Source organism: Lepisosteus platostomus, chromosome 1 (assembly GCF_059453375.1).
Source record: "Lepisosteus platostomus isolate fLepPlt1 chromosome 1, fLepPlt1.hap1, whole genome shotgun sequence".
Classification (NCBI taxonomy): domain Eukaryota; kingdom Metazoa; phylum Chordata; class Actinopteri; order Semionotiformes; family Lepisosteidae; genus Lepisosteus; species Lepisosteus platostomus.
The window spans coordinates 18,772,864-18,785,156 of record NC_142611.1 but is presented as its reverse complement, the minus strand read 5'-3'; the positions used below and the strand labels follow the sequence as shown (position 1 = coordinate 18,785,156).

Genomic DNA, 12,293 nt, shown 5'->3' with positions numbered 1-12,293 from the left:
ATCACCATTCTGCGTTGGGTAGCAACGGGTGACTGTTCTCAGGCGGAAGATGTAAACAGCTTAATGTTCGTGTTAAATAATTTTTTTTAATTAAAATTCATTCTATACAGCAATCGCATATTTGGGTACCGTTTCATAAAACTTTCATGCTTAAAATGTTTAGGGAGAAATGGAAGACTGGTGTGTATTTTTTCTTTAAACTACCAAGACCAGCCGTACACAGTACAGTTTACATACATACAGTAATGTTTATGTTCCTAAATTAATATCGTTTATGACCTTCAGATGCATTATGCTCCTCTTCTTTTTATGCTCAGCTACTAAAATTTCCCTTTAGTGGTAAAATCCATATAAATATTCAAAACTAAGCGGATTAAAATGTGCACAGTAAAGACATTAAATGATTAAATCTTTGCACTACCAACCAATGCACCACGAGTGCCCCTGTCGGTCATTTTGGCCAGCCAATCACTTGCCCTGCGGTACCCTCCGGTGCCCCGCGGTGGCTTGTGGGTAGGTTACCGTACCGCGGGTTTTTACCGCGCATTTTGAATGGCTGCATCTGTACAGCATCATCCACTACACTTCACTTAAGCTCAAAACAGTTTCAGATTGAAATGACAAATGTGTAAATGTATATTAAAATAATGGCTGTGAATATAAGATTATTATCATCTATTGACTAAATACAATGCTAAAGATGTTCTAATTCTGTCAAATTAATCCACTGTACAGTATATTTGTTAAACAATTTACATAATTGCCACATAGATTTGCCCTACCACAATGAAAATTTAGAAGTGCTAGATTTTAACTAAAAAATTATAGAAAGAATCTCTGTCAGCAAGAGTCTTGCTTTTGTGGAAAAGTACTAATTCTAACAATTTCTTCTGCAAAACTCCAAAAATGCTATATCAAAACTAAAACCCATGAAATTCTTAGCTAGTTGAAACACCTTTAGCAATAATGACTTCTTTGAAGCTCTTAGGACAGCCGAGAGATGTTGACATGATTCCTTAGTGATTTGTGACCACTTAATGGTTTTGATTATAATTCAATAAAAAAAAAATATTCCAGTTTATTCTCGTACTGAGACCTTCTCAAGTGCACAGTCTTGAGCTCATACCTAAACCTCTCAATCACATTTCAATTCAGACACGGGCCTTGATTTTTGTAGTTAATCTCTCACAAATGTCAATAGATTGTAATGTTAGAATGCAAACCTGGTTTAGAACAAGTTTTGCATATTTGGTTTCAGTATGGCCAGTTTGTTTTATAAATATGTACATTTTTAGCATGCTATGGAATCAGTTGTATCGTGTGAATGTATTACGTTTCCTGTGTCATTAAGGGATTATTACCACTTGACAGTTGCAGTTTCTGTTACTAAGTAAGCTTCACCAGACTTTCTGTCAATGTGACCAAAAAACTTGATTTTCTTCACAAAACATTTGCCCAAAACTCATATCATATTATTTACATGCAAGCTTTTAACAACTGTTTTCCTGAGTGGATTTTTCCTTGGCCTGTGATTATTGAGATCTTTACAAGGCAATACCCCACCAGTGGTTGAAACTGAAACCTGTCCCACATTTCATGCACATTTCACTTGAATATCTTTCACGTTAAGCTTGAATATTCCTGTTTTCTTATACTGACCTACTGCTAATGTCAGAGATCTCCTTCATCCTGTTCCTTAACCTATTATGGAACTTCAAATCCCTGTTAAGACTACTGCTGTATTCTTAGGCAAGACGCTTTGACTCCAATTGCATCAGTCCCCCATTTGAAAAATGTTGTACCTGCAATAGACTAGCATCCCATGAGAGGGTGACAATGAATAATTCCAGTTTAATGAGCCTCTGAGCTTTAGTGTGGACTTCACTACAGAAGTATATACTCTCTCAGAATAATAACCTTCAATCCTTCAATCCACATTTTTCTGGAATTTTGTAGGATTTGGTTCTACTTTATTGTATGGAATATTCCGAATGTTATGTTTTGAAATAACTGCAGGAATGTTTACAACACACAACTTTGCCTTAAGCACTTCATCATTTTCTCGATAGGCTCATAACTGGCAAACGTTTGATAGAATTCTGAGATCAAAAGTATTTACACAGTTTCTAATTATTAGCAATCACTACCAAGTATACAAGTGTCTCTCTCATTTTATATACACAGCGAAACTTTCAGAACCACCTCCAGTATTCTTTTCTCACTTAACATCAACATGTAGTCTTCCCACACCCCCATTTGTAAAGGTGGTTTGCAAAGAGCTATATTTAGTGCTCAAACTAATATTGATCAAGTTGTAACTAGACAGTAGTTTAAAAGGAGTTTCAATCTACAACCAAGACCTAACCAAGCCTACATGAATGTAACAGCTGAGATGTGTGCAAACGAAACACAGGCAAAGACTGCTGTGGTTTTCTTTTACTTCTTCTAAAGGCCCATCAATTGGGAAAGTGCAAACTAACCAGGAACTTCAAACAGTTTAAAGAGATTAAATTTGAAACCACCTCTAGGTGGACTGATTAAACCAAAGTCATGTACATTTGCTGGGCTAACCCACATTCTGACTTGTAAAGTCTTTTTTGTGTAAATATTATAAATATGAAGAAAAATTCCAACTAAATCAATATTTTCTGATTTAAAAAATAACATGTAGTTTTAACCTTATAGTACGTCAGACCTGCAGAGGCGATTTCCACCTGAAGTGATATCCTCTCAAACAGTTTGTAATATATCTGAAAGTATAGACAGTAGATGCCTACTTTATGGCTTAAATTCTTAACATCATCCTGAACAGGACATCAGTGACTTCAAAGAGATGTCCAAACTTTTTACAAATGAATATTCATATTCAGTAAAACGAAGGTTGATGGGTTATTAGCATGTTTCCAACTTTTTTAAATGTACCCCATTTTATCATTCTTTTTGTTCTTTCACAGCTTCAAGCCTAGATAACATGAAAAAGCAATTAAAAATAACATGAAAAAGAAACATCACTGGCAGTGACTGAATGGTATAGTCAGATATCAATATTGTCTCCAATTTATAATTTAAGTAAGAATTGAAAGAAAGTCAATATGATCTTATGATTTCTGGTCTAAAAAGCCTATCACATATAGACTTAAAACAGAAAATGCCTCTTTAAACAGAGGGTAGTTTACACCTGCAACAAAGCTGTCAACCTATGGATTTAAAGCTACTGCACATACTTCATATCTATATATATTTTAACAGTAAGCCAGAAAAGATGAACAGACCCCACTCATTTGAAAACAATCTAAGGTTTTTTTTTTAATGCCATTCCTTTGTTTCTGATGAGTGAAGTCTGGTGCCTTCCCCCAGAACTTGTTACCAATAAACACAATTCATCAGCAATTAAGTGAAGAAACAAATGTATGAAACTGACTAGCTGCTTGAGAGCACACATGAAAGACTACACAAACACACGTCACTGTGTGGTGAGGTACTTACTGCTGTCATAAATGGGATCTGAAATGACGGGTTCAAGTCTCCGTGTGAACCCCCCATCACTATCCGGCAGAAAGGCAGTGAACATGAGCCGCACGACACTCAGGTCCATTTCCTTGGCCTGGCTGGTGGCTGCATTAGTAATGAGACTTTTTTGGTGCTCTGAGAAAAAAAAAACACAAGTCTTTTCAGGACAGTGGCAATAAAATACACATGGCACAAGGTTATGGTTTGCATGCCAGAACCTGAGAAAGGGGACCAGACTCCCAGATCCATTATCAATACTTAAGATACTTGAAATACAGCAGTTAGTTGCCTAGCATGGGCTGGAATTGTTTCCAGCCCATGCTAGGCACAGACAAATGTGTGTGTGTGTGGTGAGGGAAGGGTGTCACTCCTGTCTGAACAGAGATGAATCAACTAATTGATCAGGTTGAATTCAGAAGTAGTCAACCCGAGTCTCTCACAAAGCAGATTGCGGGAATTATTTGTATATTTGAAGACAAAACAGAGGGTAACAAGCCGCTGAATCGAAATCTCTGCAGTAGCTTTGATTTTAAATGAGACAGGACAGGGATAAAGTGCTGCAGAATTCCTGGGTATCATGTTGGAGTGGAATCTTGCAGGGAAATTAAAGTAAGTAAAACCTAATTCAAACATGTTCAATCTGCAAAATCCTTTGACTGAGGAGCCATAGAATTGTACTGTATGACATTTTAAATATGGCCTTGCAAACAAAGAAGAAGAAAGCCTGTTATAACTTTAGTAATGTGTCCAATTACTTTTGGTCCCAGGAAATGGGGGGACTATGTATAAAAAGGGCTGCGATTCCCATATGGTTCACCCAACACAGACGTAAATACCCTCAAATTAAAGCTGACATTCTGCACTTTAAGCTCTTCCAATGTGCTCAAGTACAGAGGCAAAACCGCAAAAATTGTGTCACTGTCCAAATACGTACGGACTGCACTGTATAAACTTGGCATTGGTAACAAAGATGCTTAACTTATTTAGTTTTTCTGGATCTGCATCAGAATAACACATCATACAACTGTTTTACCTGCGAGCTCTCTCGGTATCCTGCCCTCGGACTGCAGGCAGTCAATTTCTGGATGGATGCTGATCCCATAGTTGTAGCCCATCCTGTAAGCCTCAGTCATCCTCTCCTCCAAGGTTTTGTTAACATTTTTTTTAGTGACATGGAGAATGCCGAGGTTTGGAAAACTTGAAACAGAAGAATGAAAAATGCATTCACTATACCAAAGGCTTCTGGTCATACAACTAATCCAAGACCTAAGGAGAATGGTCAATCTAACACATTTTAAGAATTAAGAATCAGTCTAGATCAGGGCAGTGGTCGTAATAGGGATCCCTGTGGTAATTGTTTCTCTAAATGTCTACCGTCTATAGTTTGAGGATTATTCTTGTATGAGGACCTTTATCGTAATCTATATCAAACCTAAATACATGCTGGGGTCATTTCTGAGCCAGGCCTCACATCTGAAGCTCATGGCTGCTTTGTCAAGGTCTTTGCACATTTGTACACATCATTTCCAGTCAGATAAAGGTAATGCATGTGTTTGTCTTTCCAGGTTATTGTTTGCGGTGGTTTCTGGTCTATCCAAACATGTTCTTAATAAGATGTAGTTCTGTATGTACAGAACTCGGAAACTTTTAATCAAAACTAAAATGCCTGAACATATATAACCTTTTTAGCTTTGTTTCTATGACTTCCTCTGGTTTCTGGACTTCCACTTTTAAGATCTTAAAACAGTATAGCTCCTGACAGCCGAGATATTGAATGCCCTATACAATAATTCCTCATTTTGTCTCCTCAGATATGCACCTTGGAAAATGTAAAATTATTTTATAAAACAGAAAGCAAATAGAGCACTTAGAATTTCCAATTGACATAAAACATGGTGATTTTTCATTATCCTTCAGAAAACCTCAGAACAGTTTAATAGTTTGCAATTCTAAAATATTTTTGCCCAAAATATAAAACTAAGTAAAAGAAATGAATGGATGAATGAATCCTTTATTAACAGGAAAAGAAAGTATTTGTTACTGATTTATGCAGCTGAACATTCTCTAAGCTCTCCAAGGCTCTTATTCTCACCTGATGCTTGTGTCTTTGGGCTGCTGGTCAGCGACACATATTCCTTTGTCGCACTGCTTCCCCACCAGGCTATGAGCATGAAGATTGACGTTCTTTGAAAAAGTCACAAGCTGAACAACCACTCTCGCTGGTCCCTGGTAGTTGCAGATCTAACAGGAAGCAAACACAACCAAATAAATAACCTTCTCCACATTATACCAATGAAATGCATACAACATTTTATTATGATTGTACTTTCTCTTGGCAAAATACTCCAAATAAAGCAAGAAGAAAGACTTAAAGAATATCCAGCACTTGGTGCTCACTGTTGTGAACCCCTCAGAACAGGAGCTCAAAATTCAAATACAGTGCTTTGTCACTGTTATGAGTCATAGTACTCAGAACTGAGGCTGTTTATTTGGCTTATGTTATAGACTCTTTTTCTCGTGGTTTTAAAAATACACTTTCACTTGGGTTAAATGAGTAATTGCATGCCACTAACTCATTTATGATGAGATAATTAATACAACTTTACAAAAAAAAACTATTTTGCCTAGGATATCAAAAACACTGCTATACATTATTCTGCCCAGAATGATGCTACAATGGCCTCTAGTACAATAAGAAATGTGTATAAATATAATCTTTAAATTAAAGGTTAAAATAATTTATTCATCTGTAAGCTATAGGCAACCAAACAAGCAACACAAAATGTTCCTCTGTGCATCCAAGCTATTTTACCAATTTATTCCACAAGGAGTGTCTAATAACAGATACTGTAAGTGCTACAGTTATGTGATGCTTTTTTCCCCAAGCATTAAAAAGTAAAAAATACATATCTCACTTAAAGAACAATATATTTTGTAAAACATTTTTTGCTATGTATTGAATGACTATTCCTAAATAAATCAGAATATTAGTAAACATTTTTTAGTCTAATTCTGCTAGATTATTAGTTTACTTTTATTTTTTTCCTGTTTAATGTTAAAATAAACAGTTAAACAGCCACTTGGTAGGGAAAAAGTACAAGTATCTACTGTATATCCAAAATCAGGAATAATTTTAGTAATCCATGGCACTTCTGCAAAATCACTTTAATGTATCACAAAAGCAAACATGTCTGATTGAGTCAAGTTGATTGTGGCTGAGAAACACTACACCACTCCGTGTCAGCAGGCATTAGTGCCACATATGAATAAGTTCAGGTTTCCACTGGCAGCAACAGGTAATCCACAGTAATACTGCAGCACATTGATAAAACCTAACAGATCCCACCAGAGGTAATAGCGTGTGACGTGAGGAATAAGTTTTCCTCTGGTTTGCCATCTCTCCTTTAAAAATTATTTATGTTTGGATGTTTTTACAATAGTAATAATTAACACAATAAAATGTGAAAACGTCCTAGGGGGTTGAATAGTTTTTCCAGAAGTCTACATCTCTTTGTGTTAAATAGTGATTCTTGTTCTCCATTTTAAATACACTATTTTGGGTTCATCTGTGTACTCTGGTTCAGAAAGTCAATAAGGTTGCTTTTGTTGTGTTCAGAATTCTCTTGTAGTCTTTAATTTTCAAGATTTTGAACTGAAAAATAACAGTGAGAAGGTTTATTTCTTTTTGCCTGTCGGTGTCAGACGTTTTTGTTTAAGCCCATGACCATGCATGGCTGTGCTTCTCCCTCTTAATGAGGTCTTTAATTTGAATCTTTGATTAAGGATTTTTTTCATTTGGTTGAGCAAATATCCAATATTGAATCATTTCTATAGATTACATGTTACTGCTCGTATTCTTTAAATATTATTCTGAAGACTTTATGAGCTCATGCTATTGGGGAAAAAAAAGAATCAAGAGCTCTCCAATATTACATTATCAAAAAGCGCAAAAATAAGTGACTACAGTAAATCAAATTAATGACCCAACTTAGTTCAGTGATCAATATTGTGAGTCTTAACCATTTTCATGAACTTATTGTGTGGTTATCAACTGGATAGGTCTAGATAAGGTCAGCATTAAGTTCTCATCTCATTAACACATTACTTAACATGAAGCAAATGTGCGATTTACTTTTCTGTAACTAGAAAAGTAAGTAAATAATGTTTTTCCATATAATTTATTGGGAAAAGGAATAAATTATATTTTCAGAAACTACAAAATTATTTTAAAAATCAAACTAATTCCAGGCATAAAAACCTGAACTATCAGAAGACCAATTTAGAATTTGTACTAGAAACGTCATCATGAAATACCTAATGGAAAAAAAAAAATTAAAATGTACACATGGCACTGTGTAATGAAATTGTATATACTGTAGATCCTATTAGAGAGGCAGATGAAGAGCTAGGTAAAATATTAAATTGACAAGGCATTCTTCTCTAAAAACACGAATGGCAGACCTTCATGTTTTACATGTCATTAGAGAAAGTTAAAACTTCAGCTCAATGTTTCATTTCCCGTTCTGCTTTTGTTCTCTGATGACTCTGAGCAATTCCTATCAGCACCGGTGACATAAGAGGAATTTCCCAGCCTGGCGGTATTGCTGCTTTACAACCACCCACACTGACAAGCTTCACTGAGATTCTGAAGCCTCTTCATAGTCTGCAGTAAGTTTTCTTCTTCTGGGCAAATTCGTTGGAGAATTTCAACTTGGGGATTTCCCCTTAAATGAGTAAATTAACCTATTAATCAGGCGCTGAATTGGAATTTACTTTATTATTTGTAATGTTTTAAACACAAATACACACATATATACATCATACATCATATGTAGTGTCAGCCAACTCAAACTGCAAAAGGAGAATAGACAAATCCCTAAAGTAAATGAAACATCTCTTCTTATTGTACATTTGTATTTCTACTGTGAATGTAAATATTGACTTCAGCGGTTACAATGAACAGTACTTTTGCATGTCACGAAGGAACTAGAGTTCTCTATAGTCAGATTTCATCCATTCATTAATTTTAGAACTGCTTCATCCAAGTCAGGGTAAGCCAGAGCCTGTCCCGGTAAGCAACGGGTACAAGCTGGGAAACACCCTGGATGGGATGCCACCTACTTGTCTAAGAAGAAAAGGAATTGGTGGAACAGTACTGCACAGATTCCAAATCTCTTATAAAATTGTTTTATGAATAAAAGGTTTTCTTCATCACGCTAGGTTTAATGGACTCATATCGCAGCAAAGCACACAAAACAACAAATTCACATGTCTGCATTGTGATTTTACCAGACAAGCACACCACTTCAGGAATACTGTAATCCATTTGCAAAATGTACAAACCACAGAGACTGGATTTACAACACATTTAAATCAGGATCCAACTAACTGGATTACAGGGAGAAATTCCTGATTCTGATCACAATTTACTTGGCAGCGCCTCTGAATCCGACTACTCTGTAATCAGATTTGGATTTGAGTCGCCGCATAAATGTAGTTAAATATTATTTGTTGACTTATTTTTTATACTTCAAATATAGATATGATTTGGGTATACAGTACATGCTTTAATTTGGATATGTTTTAGGAACACCTGCTATCATTGCCACATTATCAGAAGTTGCAGGGGTGAGTGACAAATGTTCGAATGATAAATTTAAATGCTATAAACTGGGTCAAAACTGATCTAGTTTTGCCTTCCCTTGACAGAAGATTAATTCCCCTTCTCTGTTAAATACTCATCTCTCTCAGCTTCCCATAGTAAAGGTTTAAACACAACTGCCTACTCTGACAAATGTTCTTCTTCATTCATATGGCTTCAAACCACAGACTCCACAAAGGGGCAGAACCAGTACAACAAAAAGGTTAAGACTTCAACATAATGCAGCAAAACAAGTTAGTGCAGAGCTGCTTGATAAGAGTTTTTCTTAAGCTGAGGACACAATGAAACATTCCCAGGACTTTGAAGCCTTCCTGATCGCTTACCTTGACTTGCGGATAGGATTTCCTGTTCTTCTCACTCGAAGCACCGGGTAGCCCTCCATGGGATGGCCCTTCACACCCATAGCGAAAACGAAACCCCCTCTGCAACCCAATAATTGCATTTACTGTACTTTCTAAATGATTTTAATCATGTCAGACATTTCTGTGTTTACCTTCATTCAAGGTAAGAACCCATACTGAGTCTGTTTTCAACCACTGTAGAACCACACTGTATTACTGTATAGTAATGGTGTGTGGCCTGATAAAAAGCAAATCGGCATAGATGCAAACAATATCATCAGATTTGAAGAAAACATTTATTTCCCATTAGATTATCACTAGGAAAGCCTCTCTGACCATAACACTTGTTATTACATAACTCATGCCATACACCAAAAAGTAACTTTTCACGAAAACACTTCTAAAAAATTGTCAAACATTCCACTATACAGAGATGCTTTAGAAAATGTTTTAGGGATATAGAAAACTGCATGGAAATTTGAAAACACTTTTTTTGTGGCAGTTTTTTTTGTTTTGCTAGATATATCCGCACAGATTTTTGTTCTTCCGAGAATAGCTTCATTATTTCCCTGTGGAGTGCTGCTGGCAGCCTTTCCCCTCTTTGAAAATTGTGTGCAGCGAAAACTGAAAACACTGTGGCGAAGGGGAATCCAATTCCTAGAAAAAGCTGCTAAATCACTGTCATAGAATTATGTTTCTCCACCCTTGCTTCATCATTCAACCCATATTTCTGGACATAACACTGTAATGGCTCAGAAATTGCTTGCAGGCATGCTGTCTACAATCACACACAGTATTTATAATACTGCAAACATACTGTAGAGCCACATATAAGGTAGTTATCTATTTTACAGAAAGAATCACAACATCATACTAATGACTTGAAACCCCTCACCTGTTTTGGTTGTTCTATTATTTGAAGGTACGGCCCATCTGCTGTAAAAAAAAACAAAACAGACAATCAATAAAAGCTATAATCAAAGCATCATGTTATGCCATCATTTTAACTGTACCAGCTGCTATGACAATGCAAAAAAGACATTGATATGAGATTTCACTAAGCAGCTTGTGTTTCTGCTGGAGGCTCAATCTCGTGTCATGTTTAGTGTACAGGGGTTGAATTTGGAGTAGTATACACTCATTTTGGTCCCAATACTAAAAGGCTGAGAACTAACTTGCCCAAGTGCTTATTGGATTTAAAGTTGTTTTACAAAGCCGCTTAACATACATTAACAAGCATAAGCTAGAAAAAGGAAAAGGTACAGTAGGTATGTTTGTTTAACATTTACTAAGTAATAAAATGTTTATTATTAACAGGTCCTGGAATTTAGGGAACTGTCCCGTGGAGAATTAAAACATTTTATGGCAAAATTTGTATGTTGGCTCCTAGTGTCTTTTTAATATTTAACCTATGAAATAATCAGTTGAACTGCTATAGAGATACAATCAGTTATGAAACGGGTGCAGGAAAAGTTGAGGAGTTGCCTTTCTTCAATCTCTTAGCAGCTAAAAGCCTAAAGCAAGCTAATTCTTAAGGATAAGTACAGAAAATAGATTTTTTTAGATAAAATGTTTACTAAAAGATCCCAAGAAGCAAAAGTAATTGGGGCCTCAGCTTGGATGCAAGTTGAAACTGAGCTGGAACAGAAGGCACTGGGATAGTAAGGCTTAGGCAGCAAGATTCAAGAGAGAAATCTAGTCTGACAGAGAGGATCTTGCAACCTATGAAAACCACTGCTGAAACCAAAATCAAAAGCGCTTTATTTCACTTCAAACTCTTTCTCCTTATATTGGTAAGTTCCTAAAACCAAGACACTGAACGAATAAACAATCATATTGACATTTTAGTTTAAAACCATAACCACTGCATAAGAGAGCATTTATGACTAATGCAGTCATTCATGTGTAAAGGTCTGCGTTCTCAGACCTCAAATATGATGATATTTGCATCAAATGTTTCACATTATTTGACAGATTTTCCATAATGGCACACAGAAGGAGTCTGCAGCCAATAATTTGAATTTATGTTTCAGAGTAGCATATACTCCATCTAAAACAAGAACTTCAAATGCCTCCATGGTACCACTCCAGGCATCTCCACTCAAACACAAGAGAAGTAAACACCTTCTTTGGATGAAGGCGCAGCTGTAAAGCTGCAGAGGATCGAAAGTACGTGTTTTAAATGTACAAAGAAGTGCAGGTCAGCAAAAACTGGGAGTTTTAAAAAACTTCCTCCTCATAACATTAGTGGAAAATTCTTTGAATCGACACTCTTGGTAAAAGTCTTTAAAGTCAGTGATGTCACAAAAGCTTGGAATTTAGCTTGTGTAGAGTTTCTGAAAGTCCCCGAAATGCCTCCATACAATGCTGCTGCACTTTCCTGCACCTTAGCAGAGCAGGGTTCAAAAGGGGCATTCCGTCACTGATAAAGCTATATTTTATTGTACTGCAAACAATTTGCATGCATGATGTCTTTGTCTAACCTGCTGCAGATAACAAGTATGACAAATTGTCATTCCTTTCTTCACTTTGATGTGTGAGACATTAAATATGTAGACTATGTTTCAAAACATTTTTTGGGGTTTCATATGAATACCACGAAAAACACTGTTCTCTCTATCTTGAAACTGGCAGGAGGCGAGTTCAAGATTCACCTTTCAGTATGGAAACAGATATCACACATCACAAATCTCTGCAGAAATCGTTGTAAAGTAACACACAAATGTGTTAAACCCAATTTAAGCCAGTGTACTTGTTAAATTGCACTCTGGGCTTCTAAT

The 12,293-nt window shown here is 36.2% G+C and overlaps 1 protein-coding gene across 5 annotated transcripts in view; it reads right to left on the bottom strand.

Annotated features, from left to right (window-relative positions):
• The window catches only part of nfkb1 (nuclear factor of kappa light polypeptide gene enhancer in B-cells 1), a 58,820-nt gene that overhangs the window by 32,386 nt on the left and 14,141 nt on the right, over window positions 1–12,293 (bottom strand). For 4 of the 5 annotated variants that reach the window (XM_088626396.1, XM_088626414.1, XM_088626422.1 and 1 more), the window contains exons 4-8: window positions 10,409–10,449; window positions 9,496–9,594; window positions 5,603–5,751; window positions 4,544–4,707; window positions 3,487–3,645 (exon numbers count right to left, since the gene is read on the bottom strand). In XM_088626396.1, the coding sequence (XP_088482522.1) occupies window positions 3,487–3,645; window positions 4,544–4,707; window positions 5,603–5,751; window positions 9,496–9,594; window positions 10,409–10,449 (612 nt within the window). The remainder of the gene's footprint in view (window positions 1–3,486; window positions 3,646–4,543; window positions 4,708–5,602; window positions 5,752–9,495; window positions 9,595–10,408; window positions 10,450–12,293) is intronic. The other variant, XM_088626431.1, reaches the window with a different exon arrangement.